The following is a 23,131-nucleotide window of genomic DNA, read 5'->3' on the forward strand; positions in this document are numbered from 1 at the left end:
CCATGACCTATTCCCCACCCCATGAGCCAGCCAGACCCCACCCTGGGGCCAGATAGGAGCCGGCACCCCCTAGAGGGGAAAGGCCCCATGTCCCATTCCCCAGCCCCCAATCCAGCCAGTCCCCTGCCCAGGGGCCGGATGGGAGCCAACGCCCCCTTAGGGTGAACAGATGTCTCAATTTTGGGGGCTTTTTCTTATATAGGCACCTATTACCCCCCCTCCGCCCGGATTTTTTACACTTGCTATCTGGTCACCCTACGCCCCCTAGAGGGGAAAGACCATTTGGGGTCCGTCTCTGCAGGGCATGGGGACACCAAACCTGGGTCCCCCACCCAGTCCTGCCTCCCCCTCAAGCCCAGACAGCGATGGTGGCCATGACAGTGAAGCCCAGTGCGATGAAGGAGAACTTGGCCAGGGGCGGCTCACTGGAGCTCAGCTCGTGGGGCAGGATCTCCAGGAAGGTGATGTACAGGAAAGTGCCAGCCGCCAGCCCCTCCAGCAGGGCCATGGTCAGTCCACTGGCTGCTCCGCCCGAGAGCGAGAGCCCAATGCCCACGGCCATGCCGGAGGGGGACATGAGGGCAAAGATGCCCAGGTAGAGCAGCCTCCAGCGGGGCCGGGTGCCACTTTGCACCAGCTGCAGCCCCAGGCTGAAGGCGATCACGCCCTTGTGGGCCAGCACGGCCAGGCAGAGCTGGAGGGCCCCCGCCTCACCCTGCTGCACCCCCACCGCCAGCCCCTCGAAGAGTGAGTGCAGCGACAGAGTGATGAAGAGCACCAGGGCCCGGAAGGAGCCAGGTGAGGGGCCACCAGGCACCGGGACCCCATGGGAGTGCGGGACGGAGGGGACACTGGGGGCTGAGCAGGCAGGGTCCTTGTCCGGGGCCCCATGGGACGGTGGAGCCGAGTGGCAGCAGTGCAGCACCAGGCTCTCGGTGAGGAAGACGAGGAAGAAGCCGAGGGAGATGACGAGCTCCGCGAAGGGGTAATCCAGCTGTGGGGAGAGGGATGGGGAGATGGAGGGAGAGACATGGTTTGTTTCAGAGGGACTCGCATGCAGGCACCCAGCCCGGCCTTCCCCACCTCTACACGTAGCCTACAGAGCACGTCCCAAAGGGAGGGCTATTTAGGAGAGTGGGATCTAGTCGTTAGAGCAGGGAGCTGGGCGCCAGGACTCCTGGGTTCTGTCCCTGGCTCTGGGAGGGGAGTGGGGTCTGGTGGGTTAGAGGGGGAAGGGGCTGGGAGCCAGGACTCCTGGGTTCTCTCCCTGGCTCTGCAAAGAGAGTGGGGACAAACAGTTAGAGCAGAGGGGGGCTGGGAGTCAGGGCTCCTGGGTTCTGTTCCCGGCTCTGGGAGGGGAGTAGGGTCTAGTGGGTTAGAGCAGGGGAGACTGGGAGTCAGGACTCCTGGCTTCTCTCCCTGTATCTGGGAGAGGAGATTTGACAAGGGCCAGTCGCTCCCCCTGCCTTGGCTCTGCTCTCACAGATCTTTCCCCACAGTTGCCCTCTTCCTGCCTCTCCTCAGTGGGGGCACTTCCAGCCAAGAGGTGTCAGGGGCACTTACCTCAGCCCCACAGGCACTGGCCCTAGATGAGTTGTTCTGTGTCCCCGTCCAGTTCTGCCCAGCAACAGCCTGTGGGGAAACAAGGGAAGTTAGATACCGCGCTGGGGGGCAGGCGGTGCACTGACCCCATATTCACCTGGAGGGCTGTCCCTGCGCCCCCTGCTGAAAGGGACAGGCCCTGCTCCGTGTGTGTGTGTCCCCACACCTCCTGCGGGAGGGGACGGGCCCTGCTGCGTCTGTGTTGTGTGTGTCCGTCCCTGCGCCCCCTGCTGGAGGGGACGGGCCCTGATCCGTGTGTGTGTGTGTCTGTGTGTGTCCCCGCACCCCCTGCTGGAGGGGATGGGCCCTGATCCATGTGTGTGTGTGTCCCTGCGCCCCCTGCTGGAGGGGATGGACCCTGCTGTGTGTGTGTGTGTGTGTGTGTGTGTCCCTGCGCCCCCTGCTGGAGGGGATGGACCCTGCTGTGTGTGTGTGTGTGTGTGTGTGTGTCCCTGCGCCCCCTGCTGGAGGGGACAGGCCCTGCTCTGTGTGTGTGTGTCCCTGCGCCCCCTGCTGGAGGGGATGGGCCCTGCTCCGTGTGTGTGTGTCCCCACACCTCCTGCGGGAGGGGACGGGCCCTGCTCCCTATGTGTGTGTGTGTCCGTCCCTGCACCCCCTGCTGGAGGGGACGGGCCCTGCTGTGTGTGTGTGTGTGTGTGTGTGTGTGTGTGTCCCTGCGCCCCCTGCTGGAGGGGATGGGCCCTGATCCGTGTGTGTGTGTGTGTGTGTGTGTGTGTGTGTCCCTGCGCCCCCTGCTGGAGGGGACAGGCACTGCTCTGTGTGTGTGTGTCTGTGTGTGTGTCCCTGCGCCCCCTGCTGGAGGGGATGGACCCTGATCCGTGTGTGTGTGTGTGTGTGTGTGTCCCTGCGCCCCCTGCTGGAGGGGATGGGCCCTGCTGTGTGTGTGTGTGTCCCCACACCTCCTGCGGGAGGGGATGGGCCCTGCTCCCTATGTGTGTGTGTGTCCGTCCCTGCACCCCCTGCTGGAGGGGACGGGCCCTGCTGTGTGTGTGTGTGTGTGTCCGTCCCTGCGCCCCCTGCTGGAGGGGATGGGCCCTGATCCGTGTGTGTGTGTGTGTGTGTGTGTGTCCGTCCCTGCGCCCCCTGCTGGAGGGGATGGGCCCTGCTGTGTGTGTGTGTGTGTCTGTGTGTGTGTCCCTGCGCCCCCTGCTGGAGGGGACGGGCCCTGCTGTGTGTGTGTGTGTGTGTGTATGTGTGTGTGTGTGTGTGTGTCCGTCCCTGCGCCCCCTGCTGGAGGGGACGGGCCCTGCTGTGTGTGCACCACCCTGCTGGAGCAAGGGGAACCCGTGCATCCCTGTGCCGTCTCACCTGCTGCAACCGCTTGCCCAGCTCCCCCTGGATGTCTGTCAGCGCGTCGGCTGCCGTGTGCATGAGGCAGGCCCCCAGAAAGACCCCTGCTGCGAAGCAGCCAATGTAGCTCAGGATGCGCCGGTGCCACCCTGTGGGAGGAGAGGGCTGAGGTGAGGCCAAGACCACGGGGCAGGGCGGAGCAAGGGGATCCCAGCCTGGGAGGTGGGTCTCGAACTGGGGAACTGCACAGCCTGGGACAGGAGAAAGCCAGAGGCAGGGAGAGCAGGCACAGAGCCCTGGACTGGCACCGGGAATACCCAGGTTCCAATTCTGGCTCAGCCACTGGCCTGTTGGGTGAGCTTGGTAAATCACTTGGCATCCCTGCACCTCAGTTTCCCCATCTGTACAATGGGGCTAATGAGACTGACCTCCTTAGCGAAGTGCTTTAAGATCTGCTGACAGAACAAGGGTGATTAATGAACTGGCAAGAGGGTGGAGTGAAAGCAGCACAGTTCCCCAGGGAGGAAGAACTGGGCACAGATAAGAAGAAAAAGGGCAAAGCAATGGCTAAGAAAGTGGGACATAGTTGGACAGACACAACCTCGGTTTCCCTCAGGGGGGCCAGAGCCCCCTGAGTGTGGCTGTTTCTTTCACCCCACAGAGAGGCAGTGATGGGGATGGGGCAGGGTGGAGGTATCATTCATGCCTGCAGCTGCCCCATTGTCTTATTTACTAAGGGGGTTTCCCCTGCTCTGGGAGCCAGAAGCCTGCAGGGGATAGGGGAGGGGAAGCACCAGACAGACAGATACACGGATAGAGAATGAGAGCGAGGAGCAGCAAGAGATAGATAGATAGATCGATAGATATAATGAGCAGAGGGGTGTCTATGGGGATAGATGATAGGGGGAGCAGAGGGGTGTCTGTGGAGGTAGATGATAGGGGGAGCAGAGGGGTGTCTATGGGGATAGATGATAGGGGAGCAGAGGGGTGTCTGTGGAGGTAGATGATAGGGGGAGCAGAGGGGTGTCTATGGGGATAGATGATAGGGGGAGCAGAGGGGTGTCTATGGGGATAGATGATAGGGGGAGCAGAGGGGTGTCTGTGGAGGTAGATGATAGGGGAGCAGAGGGGTGTCTGTGGAGGTAGATGACAGAGGAGCAGAGCGGTGTCTATGGAGATAGACGATAGAGGAGCAAAGGGGTGCATATGGGGATACCCAGCGCGCTCCACCCCCGTCATGTGGATGCAAAGCCGCTGTCCCAGCCCCAGCCCCTCTTCACCTTTGGCCGCTTTGATCTGGAACCACTTGACCTGGGCCGGGATGAGGCCGCAGACGAGGGTGATGAACAGCAGAGCCACCAGGCAGCCGATCTTCACCACCAGGAGTGGCTCCATCCCGCAGGCACCAGGAGGGCCGGGTCGTGCAATACAGCTGGGTGTTACCCTGGGCTCACACCCTACAGCCCCTCCTCCACAATGCCCTGCTAGCCCCAGCCCTCTCCTGTCCTCCCTCGCCTAACCGGTCCCACGATAGGGAGACCCCCACCACAGATGACCCTAACCCTAATCCTAGGCAGCCACAGCCAAAGCCAGGCCCTCAGCCGAACCCAGGCCTGGCCGGGGACCCTTCCAAGTCCCAGGAATCAATGGGAGATGCTGTGCTGCACGGGGATGGGTCAGGCCGTCCCCGGTTCCCTGGGCATCCTCCTCCCTTCCCGTCTACCTCACTCCATCTGCCCCTCTGCCTTCCCCTGTCCCCCTTCCTTTCACTGCATCTCTGATGCTCCTCGCTCCCTCTCCTGCTCAGCTCCTGCCACCTTCCCCAGAGCCTCCCAGCCCCGCAGTGAATAATAACCTCCCAGGAGCAGGGAGCCACCCCACCCCCCACCCCCGCACGTCCTTCAATCTTAATTACACCATCATTAAATAATTTATTGGGTAAACATTTCCCAAGAGCACTTTTCCCCACCACTTCCCTGGTCACCGGCTGCATTCCTAGTAGCTTAGATATGCTTGTATTGAACACCTATCCCTCTCTAATACCCAGCAGGCCCTGGCCCGGGGGGATTTTCCAACTGTTGAGGGGTTTGGTGCCAAGCTGGACGGTGCTGGATCAGCATCTCCCGGGCCCCAAGCGGGGTGAGGATGGAGAGACCTCAAACATACAGCCTCCCGGGGCCTGGTCAGCCCTCCACCTCTACCAGCTGCCCGGCCTGGATTCACAGGGGTGGCCAGCCGTCTCTGCAGCAGTGCCCTCTTCTGGTGTGCCGAGTGCTGGGCCCCCGAGGACAGCCCGCCGGATACAGCATCCATTTCTCCCCCTGGCTGCCCAGCAGGCCCTCGGGAGAGATGCCACCAGCAGGTATCTGCAATGGCAAAGGCCAGCCTGGCAAACCAAGACATCCGCCTCTACTCACCCGCAACCTGGGCTGAAGGGGCCTAAAGTCAGTGTTAACTGGGAGGGGCACTGGCTGCCCTGCCTCTCCCAAACCCAGCCTCCCCCTCGCTGCCCCGGCCCTGAGCAGCCAGAGCCTCGGATCCCAGCTGGCTCCCACCTCCCGGCCCCGTGGCCGGTAGCTACCCAGCGAGTTCCATGGGGTCTCCGTTGCTGAGTTACCGGCCAGTCCTTTGTTCTCCAGTGACATGGGGACAGTTCTAGGTAGTGCATTGCTGCCTGTGTGACCCTTCTCTCCCCGCTCCCTCCAGGAGAAATTCAGCCCTTCACACACAGCCTGCACAGTGAGTGGGGAAACCGAGTCACACACATCCCAGACTAATATCACCATACTGCCCCCACTGCCGCAGGACACCTCGAGCTTCATTACTGGCCAGGCAATGCTGGGAAGTTTGGTCACAAACTGGGCCAGATAACAATCTCCTAGAAGGAAGAGGCCCCATGCCCTGTTCCCAGCCCCTGACCCCCGCACTGGGGACAGACAACAGACGGTGTCCCAGCCCCATCTTCCATTCCCCACCCCACTAAGCCAGCTGGTCCCCACGCCCTGCGCCTGGGTCCCAGACAGCACTTCCTGAGCTCCTGTGATGGTGTCAGCACCTGGCTGCAGCTTGGCTCCTGAAACACACCCTGGCCCTTCACCCGCTGTTTACTCTGAACGGAGCATTTCCCAGCACCACCAGCAGCAGCCCATGGGCCACAGCCCTGACGCTGCGTAACCGTCAGCGTCCCCTGGCAGCCAGCGCTGGTCCCACGCTCCCAGTATGGCACTAGGTAGGGGGCACTGAGGTGCAAGGACTGGGGTGGGGACTCAGTAGGGGATGCTCTCCCCTAGCAGGCAGTCCTGGCATCACAGCCCCAGTATGGTGCTAGGGGGCGCTGGGCTGCAGGGAGCAGGGTGGGGACTCCGCAGGGGAGGCTGTCCCACAGGGAGCAGGTCTGTAAGGAGTGCAGTGCTGCAGTTTGGGAGCCCCCTAGGGAGCAGGATGGGGGGCGCTGTCCTGTAGGGAGCAGGTTTGGGACCCCGCAGAGAACAGGGTGGGGGGCCCGCAGGGGAGGTTGTCCCACAAGGAGCAGGAACAGGTGCTGGATCCAACAGGCTGTCCTCGGGGGCCCAGCGCCCAGCACGCAAAAAAAAAAAGGGGGGGGGTCTTCAGGGGAGGCTGTCCCATAGGGAGAGGGCTCAGGCCCCGCAGGGAGCAAGATGGAGGTCTGCAGGGGGTGCAGTGCTGCAGAGTGGGAGCCCCACAGGGAGCAGGATGGGGGGCCCCGCAGGGGGCACTGTCCTGCAGGGGGCAGGGTGGGGAGTCTGCATGGTGCGAGTGGGGGCCCCGCAAGAGAGACTGTCCCATAGGGAGCAGGATGGGGGCCCACAAAGGGCACTATCCCATGGGGGGGGTCCTGCAGGGAGCAGGGTGGGGTCTGCCAGGTGGGGGCTCTACACGGAACAGGGTGGGGGGCGGCAGGCAGCGCTGTCCTGCAGGGAGCTGGGCCCACACAGAGCTCAGGTCCCCCCTTTCAGCCCCGTGGTTGCATGCCAAGCCTATGCACACAGCTGGGTCACGCCCAGGGGCTCCATGGAACCAGCTGAGCCCGTTCCCTGACCCAAGCTATGGCAATGGCAGCAAGTGGTAACTCCTCGAGCCCAGCACACACTGTGCCCAGTATGCGGGGCATGCTCACTGCCAGGCGAGAGGGAGGGCTGGCTGCCCACAGGAGGAAACCGAGACCCACAAGGGGAAGGGACACAGTGAGAGAACAGAACCAGGAGTCCTGGCTCCCAGCCCCCCTGCTCTAACCACTATACTCCCCTCCCTTCCCCTCCCATAGCTGGGGAGAGAACCCAGGAGTCCTGACTCCCAGGCTGCTGCCAGTCTAACCCTGCACGGTAACTGACGCCAAAGCTGGTGGACTGTTTCAGGCTCTCTTTATTGGACCCAACCTGGGAGCTGGGGAGCCACCAGCTGCAGAAGAGAACCCAGGAGTCCTACTGGGTCCCCGCTGCTCAATGGAGGCAGCACCTGCACCTCCAGTGCCACAGGCGATGGGGGCCATCAGAAGACCCCCCCAACCCAGTGCCAATCCACTAGGGTGCTCCCTGCCGCTGTCCCCATGTCAATGCCCAGGAGGGTTGGGCGACGGATCGCAGCGAGACCTCGGGGGCTCAGCATCTGCCCCCGGGAATGGGCTGGAGGGTTACTCCCCCGGAACAGCCTCTCCATGGGGCGTCGTCACGGGTAGCCGATCCCCCCAATGGCTCAGCCGGGCGCAGCGATACAGATCCCTGTGGGAAGAGGGCATGGTGATGAGTCCGGACCCCCGAGCCAGCAAGTTCCGGCTCTGGATGGGAGCCAGCGCCCCCTAGAGGGGAAATGCCCTGTATCCCATTCCCCACCCCCTGAGCCAGCCAGTCCCTGCCCTGGGGCCAGATGGGAGCCAGCGCCCCCTAGAAGGGAAATGCCCTGTATCCCATTCCCCACCCCCTGAGCCAGCCAGTCCCTGCCCTGGGGCCAGATGGGAGCGAGCGCCCCCTAGAGGAGAAAGGCCCGTGCCCCCATTCCCTGCCCCCCTGAGCCAGCCAGGCCATCCCGGGCCCTTGGCAGAGCGGTACCTGCCGTGCCGGCGCGCGGTGATCACGGCGTGCTGCAGGCTCCCGTCGGCACAGCACAGATGGCAATGGACATGCTGGGCCCGGCCCAGGACGGCCTGGGTGATGCGGGGCCAGGGCTCCTCACCCGCCCCTGGCCCCCGGCGCAGGATCAGGAAGGAGAACAACTCCTCCTTCAGTGCTGGGTTCTGCAACGGCACGTGGGCAGGGGGTGAGCCGGGGTCCCCTGCAGAGCCCCCTGCATCCGCCTCCCCCAACCCCTCCGCCCTGCGGCTGGCTCTGGCCCGTTCCCCACCCTTGCAGCCAGGCAGTCCCCACCCTGGGGCCAATCCCACCACAGCTCCCCATACACCCCGCTGCCTGGCGGGAGGGGCACTCACCCAGCGGAAGGGCAGGGGGTGGTAGGCCTGGAGGTAGTTGCAGGGCAGGGGCTGCTTGGGGTTCAGCCGTGGGCAGGGCAGGTGATGCGGGCACTAGGAGACAGAGACTGGCGTTAGAGCATCCCACGTCCCCCCACAGCCCACTGACTGGGCACCTGGCTGGCCTCGGCCTGCCCTCTCCATACCCCACCCACCGAACCTCGACCCATCCCCCAAACTGGCCTCAGGCTGCCCACCCAACTCCCTCTGGCCACCCTGCAGGCCTCGGCCTGCTCCCCCCACCCCGCCGATACTCACTGGGGCGAAGATGTGAGCCTCCCGTGGGTCATGCACCACCTTGTCGCCCCCCTGTTGGCCAAGAGGAGAGGAGTTAGAGCCCAAAGGGAACCAGCTGCACCCCCTGTTCCCTCTGCAGTGCCGGCCCGGACGCCTGGGTCCCGTTCCATCCCAGACCCTCCCCCTGGGATCCCTGGGGGGCAGAGCTCTGAACTGCCGCCTCCCAGTCCTTCCTCCTGGGGGCCTCCCAGCGCTTTGTGTTACTGTCCCAGACGCCTGGGTCCCACTGTCTCCCCATTCTCCCTTCCCCCAGGTGGCTGGGAGCCTGCCAAAGCTGCTGGGGGTGGGGAGGGGGATTGCAGGGGGTACCCGCCACAGCCCCAGGGAAGGAGCAGAGTCCCCTCACCCCCAGGATGATCTCTCGCGCCTCCATGAGCATCTGGTGCCCCTCTTTGGTCCCGTTCTCCACCAGCACCTGGAAGGGATTGGGAGTTAGAGGGTCTGATCTTGGAGGGAGGGGAAGAGACTGGGCGTGGGGGGGCCAAACTGGGAGGCCGGGGGGGGAGCCGGGTTGGGGGGGGCCGAGGGGCCAATCCGGGGAAGGGAGGGAGACTCTGGGAGGGAGGGGGAGAGGGGTCGACCTGAGGACCAAGAGGCCGATCCAGGGGAGGGGAGGGGGACTCTGGGTGAGGGGGCAGAGGGGCCGATCCGGGGATGGGAGGGGGATGCCAGGGGGGCCAATCTGAGGGAGGGGAGGGGGACTCTGGGCGGGGGGCCAGAAGGGCAGGGGGGTCACTCACCAGGAAGCCGTCCGTCTTCCTCCACAGCGTCTGTATGGTCTCCCTGCGCTCGGCCAGGCTGGGCAGCTCATTCAGGGAGAAGGCTGAGACCACCAGGTCAAACTTCACCTGCAAGTGCAGGGGGAGACACAGGATGTGGGCGAGAGGGGGAGATCAGACCCTGGCTGGGGTGGGGCAGATCCCCGGAGACCTCCCCCCGGCACTGGAGAACGCCCCAGCTCCCAGCCTCTCTGACCCGCCCCTTCTTCCTCATGCTGCTCCTGTCCCCCACCCCAGAGCCAGCCGCATTCTGATGCTGCCTCCCCAACAGAACAGCAAAGCAATGTGGGATGGCACCAGGCAGGCAGCCCTGGCAAACCAGAATCTAACAACACGTACACCTCCACCCCCAGGCTTCCCTGCATAGCACTGGACCCCCCAGTGCTCCCCCCTAGACCCAACTGCCTCTTTATCAGCCCCTCTCTGCCACCCCTACAGGCAGGGCCCTTTACCTTGGGCGAGACGGGGAGGAACTGCCGGAAATAGACGCCTGGAAAGAGTGGGGCCCGGGGGGACTCAGAGCCACCTGGAGCAGGGAGGGACGGACAGAGAGACATCAAGGTGGGGGTCACCGAGAGGGAGAGAAGACAGGACAGGGGGCAATGGAATGAGAAAGTGATGGAAGAAAGGCCTGGCAGCCCGGACTCCCAGGTTCTCTTCCCAGCTCTGGGGTGGCAGAGGGGACTAGTGGAGTGGCGTGGCGTGGGAGGGGAGGGGGGTGCTGGCAGCCAGGACTCCTGGGTTCTATCCCTGACTCTGGGAGGAAAGTGGGGTCTAGTGGAGTGGCGTGGCGTGGGGCGGGGGGGGAGGTGCTGGCAGCCAGGACTCCTGGGTTCTATCCCTGACTCTGGGAGGAAAGTGGGGTCTAGTGGAGTGGCGTGGCGTGGCGTGGGGCGGGGGGGGGGGGGGGTGCTGGCAGCCAGGACTCCTGGGTTCTATCCCTGGATCTGGGAGGAGAGGGGGGGTCTAGTGGTTGGAGGGCTTGGGAGCCAGGACTCTTGGGTTCTTCCCCAGCTCTGGGGTGGCAGAGGGGTCTAGCAGTTAGAACTGGGGCCCTACCAGCCCTGGCTGGGCACTCAGCAGTGCCCCTGGAGGCCTCACCTTGCAGCAGCCGCTCAGCGAGGGCCAGCATAGGGGCGGAGCTGTCGACACACAAGTATTCACACAGGGTCTGGCCCCAGGCACCATGTGCAGCCCTGCACAGAGAGGGGGGAGCATGAGACACCAGCAGTGCTCCCAGCACCACAGGAAATATCCCCCCTGCAGGGCAGAGGCTCACCAGCTGACGGAGCCTGTCCCAGAGCCAAAATCCAGCAGGGTGCGAGGGGCAAAGGCTGGAGACCGCTTCTGGATCTAGGGAGCAGAGCAAAGAGAAACCACATCAGCCCCAGCACAGCTCCGCGTAGACCACAGGCAGAGAGCGGGACTACCTCCCTTCAGAGAGCAGGGGCTAGTGGTTAGAGCGGGGGAGGGGGGCTGGGAGCCAGGACTGCGGGGGTCTAGCCCCAGCTATGGGGGGAGTGAGGGCTAGTGGTTAGGGCTGGGAGCCAGGACTATTTTTTTACGCCCATGTGCGGAATGAATTTTATTATGTGCACCAATATGGATCTGACGTGTGACACTTCACCTTCATACTGGTGCACATAACAAAATTCATGTGGTAGGGGTGGAGCCAAGGGGTTCGAAGTGTGGGAGGGGGCTCAGGGCTGGGGAAGAGGGTTGGGGGTGAGGGCTCTGGCTGGTGTTGCTGGCTCTGGGATGGGGCTGGGGATGAGGGGTTTGGGGTCCGGGAGGGGGTTCAGGGCTGGGGAAGAAAGTTGGGGTGTGGGCTCTGGAGTAGGGCCGGGAATGAGAGGTTTGGGGTGCAGGCTGCCCCGGGGAGAGAGAGGACTCCCCCCAGCCCCCTCTCGCCACAGCAGAGGCACCTTTCCCCGGCTGGGGCAGCCCCAGTGGGGCTGGGCTAGGTCAGGCCAAGGGAGAGGTTCCTCTCCCCCGGCCGTGGCAAGTCTGGGGCAGCTCCATGCTGGGGTTGGAGGGGAGGGTCACCTCTCCCCCGGCAGGTCCACACTGGGGGAGAGGCACCTCTCCCCACCGCTGCCCTGGGCCCCTGCACAGGGCTTAATAGGCAGCTGCACGGCCACAGAGCTTAGAGGAAACTTAGCTCCTGGGTTCTATCCCCAGCTCTGGGAAGGGAGTGGATTCTCGTGGTTAGAGCAATTGGGGCTGGGAGCCAGGATTCCTGGGTTCTGTCCCCAGCTCTGGGAGGGGAGTGGGCTCTAGTGCTTAGCACAGTCTCTCACCTCATGGAAGGCTCTGGACACAGCCGCAAACCCCCCATCCAGCCGAGCTACCATGTACACAAGACTCAGCTCGTCTGTATACCTGGAACGGGAAGAACACACAGCGCATGTCGGTTGGGGGCGCTGACCCCCCACACATACCCCAGAGCGAGTGCTGACCTCCTTTACTGCCTGCCAGAAACTGGGGCTGGTAAACAGATGTCGTGCCCCACCCCAGAACTGGCTGCACCTTAGCTCTGGTGAGTCATCCCTGTGTGGCGTTGCCATGAGGCTATTACCCAGCTGCTCCACCCCAGAACTGGCTGCATCTCAGTGCTGGGAAAGGCATTCTCGTGTGACCTCCTTCACTGCCTGCCAAAATTTGGGGCTGGTAAACAGATGCTCCACCCCTGAACTGGCTGCATCTCAGAAGTGGGCGAGATGTCCCTGTGTGGCATTGCTGTGCATCTGTTCCCAGCTTCCCCACCTCAGAACTTGCTGCATCTCAGCACTGGCTGAGGCATTCCTGTGTGACCTCCTTCATTGCCTGCCAAAATGTTGGGCTGGTAAACAGATGCTCCACCCCACCCCAGAGCTGGCCGCATCGCAGTATCGGGTGAGCCGTCCTTGTTTGGCGTCACTGTGCAGCTGTTCCCCAGCTGCCCTACACAAGAGCTGGCTGCATCTCAGCACTGCAGGAGACCCATCACAACCCCGAGAGGGTGTCACCTCAGTGCCTCCCAGTGATAGGTGGTTTTTCGAAGCCTGTTCAGCACCCTCCTCTGCAGCTTCTCCGCCTCAGCGTCAGTCAGGGGGCTGGATGCATCTGACAGAGAGAGACAGGGTTAAGCATAGAGAAGGCTGGGGGAAACCAAGCAGAGACCAACACTGAGTGAGGAGAGCGCCCCCCGCCGGACCTGCACCCCGCAGCACTGTGGGGCACTGGGGCCAGCACTGACTGCATGGGGAGAGCCTCTTCACCCTGCTGGTTTCTCCCCATCCTGTCCCCCAGTTTGCGCTCACCTACTGTGCGGGGCTGGACCGTCTCCCTCAGCTGCTGCTCCAGCTGCTGCCCTCTCCTCTGCAGCTCGCTGGCCTCCAGGGGGCGCTTCCGGCTCCAGAGGTAGTTGGTCAGGGACACAACCTGGTCCTTCAGCCCATGCACGGTGGACTCTGGTGGGGGATGAATGAGATACGATGGGCCCAGTGAGAAGCCCGTCATGCTGAACAGAACAGGGATCACTGGTCCTGAGGTGCAGCCCAGCTCTGGCGCAGAGCAGCTGGGTAACAGCCGCACATACCACCACATGGGGATGGCTCACCCAGTGCTGAGATGTACCCAGCTCCAGGGTCTGGCAGGTGGGAAACAGCTGCACATAACACCACGTGGGGATGACTTGCCTGGCACAGAGATGCAGCCAGCTCTGGGACAGAGCAGCTGGGTAACAGCTGCACAACACCACATGGGGATGGCTCGCCCTGAGCTGAGATGCAGCCAGCTCTGGGGCAGGGCACCTGAGTAACAGTAGTGCAAGGCGAGAGTACCCCTACTGAGCCCCTCACCCTGCTTCTTGCAGCACCGAGCCCCCTCGCACTCAGTGGTTACTTACGCTCCACCAGCAGCTGGGCAGCCTTCACCAGTTCGGCCGGGAGCCGGACACTCCTGAGATGCAGCACCCCTGGGTGCCGGCGGTGGGGGACGTTGCCCAGAAAGTCAGAGGAGTTGTCCACCTGGGAAACCCTTGGGATGATGGTGGCGAAGGCCTGAGCGGGGAGAGAGCCATCAGGAGAGCAGGGCAGGCCTATATGGCCTGCATGGGAAGGTCCACATGGGGCTGTATGGCTTAGCCAGTGGGCAGTGAGGGTAGCAGGGCCATATGGGGGATATTGCCCAGCAGGATGCACAGCAGCAGGCTCTATATGATTAGAGGATAGTAATAGTAGGTAGGATAATCCATATGGGGTTATATAGCCCGAGCAGGACCATGGCCCCAGGCTCCAATGGGTCTGGGTTGGTGGCAATGTCAGAAATGGGTGTATATGGTTTTACAGAGCGATACAGTCACATTTAGAGTGGGAAGCTGAAGGAGGAAAGCTGGTCATTACCTGGTCATATGGCATGGGGCAAGATGGGACACACGGAGTTACGTGGTAGGGGTGGAAAAGGGGAGCAGAGCTCCCTCGTGTGTTAGCCCCACTGGCCCATCACGCTGCACTGGCCGCATTGCATCGTGTTTGGGGATTGGCTTGGGCACTCTGGAGGAACCAATCCCTGTCCAGCACGCGCTGTCCATGGACGACTTACACTCCATCTCAGGTTACGACCCAGGCATATCTTATCCGCTGTAAACGGCTCCCTGGGCATTCCCCTTATCTTAGCCAGCACCAAGATTCTGCTCCCAGACCACCTGACCTCCCTAATCCTGCCTCCAAATGGGGCCAAAGTCCAACATCATCCATGTCCCATTACTCACGTCAGGCCAGGCCGACGCTGCACCCCTTGTTTGCCTTTCCTCCATTAGCTTACGTTTCACTGGCACCATGTCCCCGTCCTCCTGTGCCTTCCTTTTTAAGGTCTCTGCTCAGCAACATGTTCCCAAGTCCACAGTCACTCTAATCATTTCCACCACCATTAACCCCAAGCTCAAAGTACGAGGCAGGGGCTGCCTGCCCACCTCCTAAGGTCCAGCCCCGAACCCACACTGTACACTTGCTCTGCCTGCAAAGCATCCTGCTGTAATTTCACCTGGGCTTTTCTTTTCATCACACCATGACAAACTGCTCCAAAACAGCAAAATCTTTTGATCTGTCACCACTGGACATTTTGACATGAACCAAAGCGCAGGCCAAGAAAAATAATGTTCCTTGGCTCTATTCCAGGAGCGGCCCTCAACAGCCATCCCACAATACTTGTTATCACCAGCATGGGCAGTTCCCACTTTACTAACGTCCCAATGTGGAGCCTGCTCCCAGGGCCATCACTATTCTAGTGCCCTATGCAGCCCCTGCCCCCCGCAGGGAGGGTGAGGGGGGCAGGCCTCGGGGCGGGGGGGGGCTGGCCCCAGGCCTCTGCTGGGGGGGCAGGGCTGGCTTAGGGGGCAGGGAGGAATCGCCCCCAGCACTCACCAGCGGCGCAGCTAGGGCCGGGTTACTGCACTTCCTGCCGCCGGTGAGTGCAGGCCCGCCCCTACTGCAGTCCTCAGGGGAATGGGGGCGGGAAGGGGCAGGGTGGGGGCGAAGCAGCGATGGGGGCCTTGGGGAAGGGGTGGAGTGGGAGTGGGGGTGGGGCTGGGGTGGAGGCCATGGGGAAGAGGTGGGGCAGAGTCTGGAGCAGCATTGGTGCCCTAAGCAGTTGCGTACTTTGCGTATGGGTAGGGACGGCCCTGCCTGCTCCCCCAAAGTGAACCGAGACCCGAGCAAATCCATCTGCTACTCCAAGCAAGACCAGGGCCAGCATGAGTCAATTCAAGACAGCAAGTTTCCTTGCTCCATATCACTTAAGGCCACTTTTACTTTGCATGCCATGCATTCCTTATTGCATCTGAAGAAGTGGGTTTTTTACCCACGAAAGCTTATGCCCAAATAAAGCTTATGCCCCTGTTAGTATTTAAGGTGTCACCGGACTCCTTGTTGTTTTTGTGGATACAGACTAACACGGCTACCCCCTGATACATGACATGCATTCCTTATATACTTCTCAGGATATTATTAGTAGTACACACTCACTTAATGTCATGCCTATCTGAATACAATTACAACATCACCGATGTGCCCTTGGTTTTGCTTAATATATTGATACTGTACTTTTGCTTCCATTTTTTGTAAGGTATTACATGGTTTGGGGAGTGGGAGCTGGTCCATAGCGGGTTAGTACAGCCCAAAGAAGAAGAAGAATCTTGTCCACTGTGGATAGTTCTCTGAAAAGATCCACTCAATGTGCAGCAGCAGTCAAAAAAGCTAACAGAATGTTGGGAATCATTAAGAAAGGGACAGATAATAAGACAGAAAATATCATGTTGCCTCTATATAAATCCATGGTACCTCCACATCTTGAATACTGCGTGCAGACGTGGTCACCCCATCTCAAAACAGATATATTGGAATTGGGAAAGATTCAGAAAAGGACAACAAAAATTATTAGAGGTATGGAAAGGCTTCCATACGAGGAAAGATTAATAAAACTGGGACTTTTCAGCTTGGAAAAGAGACGACTAAGGGTGGATATGATTGAGGTCTATAAATTCATGGAGAATAGGTCCATCCGTGGCTATTAGCCAGGATGGGCAGGGATGGCGTTCCTAGCATCAGTTTTGCCAGAAGCTGGGAATGGATGACAAGGGATGGATCACTTGAAGATTACCTGGTCTGTTCATTCCCCCTGGGGCACCTGGCACTGGCCACTGTTGGAAGACAGGATAGTGGACTAGATGGACCTTTGGTCTGACCCAGTAGGGGGCCATTCTTATGTTCTTATATGGTGTAATATAACTGGGGAGAATCTGGTCCGTATGGGGTTATTTGCCCGGGGGAGGTTATATGGCCTGGGCACCTGGTCCATACAAGGTTTTATGGTGGCGGGGGTACAATTACCAACATTGTATTTCAAAAATATGGAACTGTTTTCTTAGTAACCCCACCCCTTCTCCCAATATTATTTTTATCATTATTATTAATAATAATCCTACTAAGCAGGACTCACCTACATTCACATGGGGTATCTCTTTCTACTTTTTGCAGAACTAAGAAACTTCCAATCTTGTTGTACAAAATAAGGGGGGGGGGGGCCTTGTAGTAAGAGACTGTTGGCAACCCTACTGGGGGGCTATATGGGGGCGGGGCTGGTCCCTACATGGCTATATTGTTATGAGAACATAAGAACGGCTATACTGGGTCAAACCAATGGTCCCTCTAGCCCTGTATCCTGTCCTCCGACAGTGGCCAATGCCAGGTGCGTCAGAGCAAGGCGATCCATCCCATCCTTTAACCCCCACATTCTGGTCGTCATCAGGAGTTATATGGTTCTAAGGAATTTGGTCTGGACAGCGTTACATGGCTGAGGGGAGTCTGGTCCATATGGGGTTATATGGCGTGCGGGGGAGGTCTGGTCTGTACAGGATTATATGGTTGGGGGAGAGCATAAGGCCTGAGGGGCTGGTCTATACAAGGCTATATGGCCTGCGGCAGGGGGTTGGCTCTGGGAGGCAGTCCTGACAGGGTCCTAGGCCCAGACAGTTATATGGCCTGGGGGGGAGGGGTGGTCCATTTGGGGCCATATGGCCCAGGAGTTGTAGGGCGAGGCGGTTAGTTGGAGAAGGGTCGGATCTCCTTAGAGGCCATGGGGCGGGGCTTATGGCCAGGGGACTGGGGGGGGCACTGAACGGGTCACGTGCTCTGCTCTCCCCACCCGCCGTTGGTGCCGAAGCCGCCCCAGAGAGACGCTGCACGCGCCCTTTACGCAAATCCCCTCAGGGCTCTTCACCAGAACCCGGGCGGGGGCGGGGGGGGTCACTCACCCTGAGCGGGGAGGGGCCGCCGCAAAGTCCCCAAAGCCTCCGCACCCGCCCGGCCGCCGCGTGGGCCGCCATCTTGGAACACCCACGGCCCCGCCTCCAACGCACGGCCGCCGGAGCGGCTAGCCAATTGGGAGGCGAGAGAGCCGGGCCGCGCCTGGGGACCAATCGCGGGCTGCTATGCAAATGAGGAGGTCGAATGCCGCGGAAGGAGTGACGATTGGGCCAGCCCGCTATGGATGGGCGGGGCCTACGCGGTGGGTCGGGGCGGCCAGTGTCTTGGGCTCGAGACGAGGGTGCAGCACTGCACTACCTGCGCCTCTCATGGGGCTGATTGGTCCAATGTCTGCTCGTCCCGCCCTCTTCCTTCCCTCCCCTACCGTTCCATGCCTTTTTGCATATTCTCTCGCCGTTCGGAGCGCCGCGGACCCGCTCGCTTCTCTCTTGGGGAGGGGCTGGTTCGGAATCCAGCCCTGTGCAAAAGGGAACTGCCTGGGCGGGTTAATCCGGATTAGGGTAGCTGTCTGGGAGGGTTAATCCAGATTAGGGTAGCTGTCTGGGAGGGTTAATTTGGATTAGGGTACCCACCTGGGTGGGTTAATCCAGATTAAGGTGGGGAGCTTCAGCGAGGCGCTGCGTTTGATTTTTTTCGGGGCCTTGCTTGTAGCCATCAACTCCTGCCTTTGCAGCCATTAACCGGCTTGTCCCTGCAAATTATGGGGGAGCCAATTTAACTGGACATTTTCTTTGCAAAGGTTTCAGAGTAACAGCCGTGTTAGTCTGTATTCGCAAAAAGAAAAGGAGGACTTGTGGCACCTTAGAGACTAACCAATTTATTTGAGCATAAGCTTTCGTGAGCTACAGCTCACTTCATCGGATGCATACTGTGGAAAGTTTAGAAGATCTTATTATATACACACAAAGCATGAAAAAATACCTCCTCCCACCCCACTCTCCTGCTGGTAATAGCTTATCTAAAGTGATCGCTCTCCTTACAATGTGTATGTGTTCATTTGTGCTGGAAATGGCTCACCCTGATTATTACACACAATGTAAGGAGAGTTGTCACTTTGGATAAGCTATTACCAGCAGGAGAGTGGGGTGGGAGGAGGTATTTTTTCATGCTTTGTGTGTATATAATAAGATCTTCTAAACTTTCCACAGTATGCATCCGATGAAGTGAGCTGTAGCTCACGAAAGCTCATGCTCAAATAAATTGATTAGTCTCTAAGGTGCCACAAGTACTCCTTTTCTTTTTCTTTGCAAAGTGGGGAGTAGCATGGGAGGGGAGCCAATGTAAGTGAAAACTCTTTTTGCAAAGGGAGAGGGGCGGAGGCAATTTCCCTGGGATCTTCTTGGCAAACTTTTTTTTTTGCAAACTGAAGGAACGGCTGGGGCGGGGGGAGTTGCTGCCTAAAATAATTTACAGGGAAATTTTATCTGCAAAAGCGGGAGCCTGAGGCAATTTAACGCACTGGAAATCTGCTTTCAAACTGGGTATGAGGGGGCCAAACCACTTTACCTGCAAATATTCTTTGCAAATGGGGAGGGGCATGAATCCAGGGATTTAGAAAAACTTGGAGGTGGGGGCAAAATTCCATCAGTACAGAGGCCACTGTCTGGGGTTGTATTGTATTCTGCAGCAGCTGGAGGGGGACTGTAGACCTATGAAAAGTCAGGGGTGGGGGGAAACTGCTTCCCTTGGCCCCTAGCAGATGAAGAGGGGTGCTGCAGTTTAACTGGAGATTCTCTTTGAGTGATTTAATGGTTTAAATGGACAGATTTTGGTCTTGATCTAAGCAGTTTGAACTGATTTGCAGCCTGGATTGGAGGGAGTTAATTGGGAGATTTGTCTCTGCAGCACCCCCTGCCCTGCATTTGCGGGGATTAGCTCTGAGCCCACCCTTCCCCATTTTATTGTCCTTCCCTATCTGCTTTGAGCTGTAAAATCCAAGCGATGCCTGGCTGGGGGCGGTGGTGGGGGGAGGGGTAGCCTATGCACCCTGCAGTGCTTCTGGGCCCCCCTGCTGTGCCACCTGTGACCATGAAGGTTGGAGGAAGGGGGACCCCTGGCTCCCCAGACCATGTATGCGGGAACCCAAGAGGGTGACACCAGGGAGCATCTATGGGGCCTTCAGAGTGAAACAGACACAGGGCCAACACCCTCAGCGTACATAGGTCACCATAGCTCCACGGCGGAGCCTGATATCAGCTTTACACCCGCTGAGCATCCGGCCGCCAGTGCTGGAATTTCCAAAGGGAGCGAGACTCGAACTGGGCACCTAATTCCTTTAGGCCCCTTAGAAAAATCCCCAGATAAATTGCTTTATAGTGGGACCCCCCTAAAATGGGTGGGGGATATTTCTGGGCTTCATTGCATAGAGAGGTGGGAATGTCACAGGGTGCTTTCCGTGGAGCAATGTTGTGGGTCCTGTGGTGACTCTTACCTAAGCTTCATGGCCAAGTACAGAGAGGTGAGGGGCCAAAGTCTCAGCTGGTGCAAATTCAGACCAGCCTGGAAACTCTTGTAAAGAACCTGACAAGGAAACGGCAGAACCTTAGAGGGTTGAGATTTCCCCAGCCTAAGGCAGTCAGCTGCCCCAAACCCCATTTAAAATTAGTGGGACTTCAGCATCCAAATCCCCTAGGAGACTTTGGGACTCTGAGGTAGATCTTCCATTAATTTTAGTGCAGACATGCACCTAAATCCCGTAGATGGCATTGAGGCACTCAACCTGAAACTTGCTTGCAACTAGACCGTGTTGCTTTGTGTTGATGGAGCTCAGCTCGGGAAAGTCCCTCTGGCTTTTGTTTCCTTAGATCATAGCTAGCGAGAGAGGGGGCATGACCCCTGTGGGCAAGGAGGCGAACTGCTACCAAGTACGGTACAAGAGACTTTTCAGGGCTTGGGCTTTTCTCTGATTGGGATGCAAGACTGACTGCCAGTCTGAATTTCTCTAGCTTCAACGTCCAGCCACTGGATATTTTTAATCAGAATGTCATGCCAGGTCAAACACCTTGCAGAATTCGCAGTGTGTTACATCAGCACTTTTACCTTTATCAACCAAACGTGTAAGCTCATTACACAAATATCAGATTAGTTTGGCAGGATCTAGTTTCCGTAAACCCATGTTGATTTGCATTAATCATAGTACTCTTCATTAGTTATTTATTAATCAAGTCCCATATCAGCTGCTCCCTGGTCTTGCCCAGGATCAATGTCTGGCTGATTACCAAGGTCATTCCGTTTACCCTTTTTAAACATTGGGACACAATTAGTTTTCTTCTAGTCTTCTGGAACTTCCTCAGTCTTCACGAGTGATCAAAAATCTTCATTAATTCTCCTCAGCCAGTTCTTTTAAAACTCTTAGATGCAAGTTCTCTAGACCTGCTGATTTAAAAATTTCCTTTCTTTTCCCCCCACCTGAAGAGTTTTACTAAGTAGCTGCAGAGGGGAAATGCTGCTGCTGCTGAGCTGGAACTCACCCCTGCTAACAGTGCACAGCAATCCTAAACATTTCCAGACAGGAAATGAAGGGGAAGCCTGCAAATCTGTAGAGGTAATTTTAGGGATTAAGAACAATAGAAATGTCAGGCTGGAAGGGACCATGAGCAGTTATCGAGTCCAGTCCCCTGTGCTGAGGCAGGACCTAGTTAACCTAGACCAGCCCTGACAGGTGTTTGTCCAACCTGTTCTTAAACACTTCCAGTGATGGAATTGGAGCTGGACAAATTGGGGCTCTTGGTTTATATTTCTGACTCAAGGTCATTGGTTCTGAGGTGGGGGTGGAGTAGCAAGGCCCAGGGGTCTGACTGGGCATGGCACATAGAGGGTGGGTGTGACACTTCACTCCATAATGTTTTATGGAAATATGCTTATGAGTGTGAATATAATGTAACTTGAATATGCTTTATGCAAAAGGTCTCTTGTAAAGTATCATTACAAAATTTATAATCTCCTGAGTGTGTTCATCCTGTTTGTTTGCATGTATTATTTCTATGTCTGGAGTTAGGAGAATAAAACATAAACTTGTATTACTGATGTAAACATATTAAGTGGAAGCCATTAAGGGTGCTTCAGAATCAATAAACTGCGAATGGGTCTGTTTACCTGCAAGCCTTCCTGTGTAGCTGTCCACCAGGAGGTCTTACAATGACATGTGATCATGTCACCTGAACTGTAATCCATCTTAAACCTGATCCTTTTCCATTTAGAAGGAGGGGTGGGGACCCAGAAAGACAAAAGATTCCCGCTTTGTGCCAAAGCTATAAAAGGGGGTGGAACAGAAGAAACAGAACAGTCATGAGAAAGCCCCTGCTTTTCACCTAAGATGCCTGCTGGAACTAACAAGGATTGTACCAGGGGAAAGATTTCAGAGGAACAGCCGTGTTAGTCTGTATTTGCAAAAAGAAAAGGAGTACTTGTGGCACCTTAGAGACTAACCAATTTATTTGAGCATGAGCTTTCGTGAGCTACAGCTCACTTCATCAGATGTTTACCGTGGAAACTGCTGCAGTTTCCACGGTAAACATCTGATGAAGTGAGCTGTAGCTCACGAAAGCTCATGCTCAAATAAATTGGTTAGTCTCTAAGGTGCCACAAGTACTCCTTTTCTTTTTACCAGGGGAAAGTATTGGACCCAGACTAGGAAGGAGTCTAGTCTGTGAAAGAAGCTTATTGGAACATCTCTGAGGGTGAGATTTACCTATAAACAGTTTTTTAATGTATTAGGCTTAGACTTGCATGTTTTTGCTTTATTTTGCTTGGTGACTTACTTTGTTCTGTCTGTTATTACTTGGAACCACTTAAATCCTCCTTTTTATTCTTCATAAAATACTTTTCTTTATTATTGAACCCAGAGTAAGTTATTAATACCTGGGGGAGCAAACAGCTGTGCATATCTCTCTATCCATGTTATAGAGGGCAGACAATTTACAAGTTTACCCTGTATAAGTTTTATATAGAATAAAACGGATTTATTTGGGGTTTGGATCCCATTGGGAGCTAGGTGTCTGGGTGCTGGTGATAGGTGACCTGCTGAGCAGTTTTTGGTTAAAGTCTGCAGCTTTGGGGGTGTGGACCAGATCTGGGTCTGTGTTGCAGCAGGCAAGCATGTGTGGCTCAACAAGGCAGGGTTCTGGAGTCCCAAACTGACAGGGAAATGGGCTCAGAGGTAATTCCAGCACGTCAGGTGACAGTCCCAAGTGGGTCTTTGTGACCAAACCCGTCACAGTGGGGATATCAGTTTAGCTGGGCCCAGGGGTTGCATCAAGCAAGGCAAGAGTGTGAGGGGAGCCTGCACACGGGAGGGGTCATGGTGCCTGATCCACTCCCAGTAGAAGTGTGCATTTCTGGGAATGGGAATCTCTCATCATTTACTGTAAAGAGGAAGAGGAAATTTCCCGGGGCTGTGTGTCTCGAAGGGCAGAGCTAATTCACCTTTGAAAAATCCCTGTGGCCCCAAGTAATTGCTTGCCTTGCTTTTAAGGGCTAGAAGATCGCATCCTCTGACATCTGTGAAACAAATATGTGGCCCAGGTGCCAGCTGGGTCCTTGGGTTTACAGAGCCCGTGTCCTAGCCATGGAGCGAGGGAGGCCAGGTGCTGGTAGATTCAGAAACTTTCATTCTCTCCCAACCTCCCCCGCCCCACTCGCTGGGCTATAGGGGAGTCTCTGGCCATCCTTGCGCTGGGCTACTGGCTCCCTGCCCCGCTCACCACAGCACAGTGTCCCATAGCACTGCTATGGGGACCACACTGACTGCCCAGGGAGAGCACCTCCTACTGAGCCCCCATCCGGCTTCCTGCAGCACAGCACCCCATAGTGCTGCAATGGGGCCAGCCTTGCCTGCCAGGGGAGAGCACCCCCTG

General features: G+C 57.9%; 2 protein-coding genes across 3 annotated transcripts; both read right to left on the reverse strand.

Annotated features, from left to right (window-relative positions):
• Positions 1 to 63: 63 nt before the first annotated feature.
• SLC39A2 (solute carrier family 39 member 2) lies at positions 64 to 4,693 on the reverse strand. Its single transcript, XM_073309280.1, has 4 exons — positions 4,194 to 4,693; positions 2,932 to 3,062; positions 1,564 to 1,632; positions 64 to 994 (listed from the first exon to the last, which is right to left on the reverse strand). The coding sequence occupies exons 1-4, from the start codon at positions 4,306 to 4,308 to the stop codon at positions 350 to 352; spliced, it is 960 nt and encodes a 319-aa protein (XP_073165381.1). The 5' UTR covers positions 4,309 to 4,693; the 3' UTR covers positions 64 to 349.
• A 2,585-nt stretch (positions 4,694 to 7,278) lies between these two features.
• Positions 7,279 to 17,355, reverse strand: METTL17 (methyltransferase like 17). 2 transcript variants are annotated; one of them, XM_073310123.1, is made up of 14 exons: positions 17,264 to 17,355; positions 13,361 to 13,514; positions 12,774 to 12,923; positions 12,480 to 12,576; positions 11,772 to 11,853; positions 10,751 to 10,824; positions 10,573 to 10,667; positions 9,924 to 9,997; positions 9,433 to 9,540; positions 9,039 to 9,107; positions 8,654 to 8,704; positions 8,357 to 8,449; positions 7,980 to 8,164; positions 7,279 to 7,652 (listed from the first exon to the last, which is right to left on the reverse strand). In XM_073310123.1, exons 1-14 carry the CDS (start codon positions 17,333 to 17,335, stop codon positions 7,565 to 7,567), a joined length of 1,392 nt encoding a protein of 463 aa, XP_073166224.1. In that variant the 5' UTR covers positions 17,336 to 17,355; the 3' UTR covers positions 7,279 to 7,564. The 2 variants fall into 2 exon arrangements, with proteins under 2 accessions (XP_073166224.1, XP_073166225.1); XM_073310124.1 differs by lacking the exon at positions 7,980 to 8,164.
• Positions 17,356 to 23,131: the final 5,776 nt, after the last annotated feature.

Source organism: Lepidochelys kempii, chromosome 13 (assembly GCF_965140265.1).
Source record: "Lepidochelys kempii isolate rLepKem1 chromosome 13, rLepKem1.hap2, whole genome shotgun sequence".
In the NCBI taxonomy this organism is placed as follows: domain Eukaryota; kingdom Metazoa; phylum Chordata; order Testudines; family Cheloniidae; genus Lepidochelys; species Lepidochelys kempii.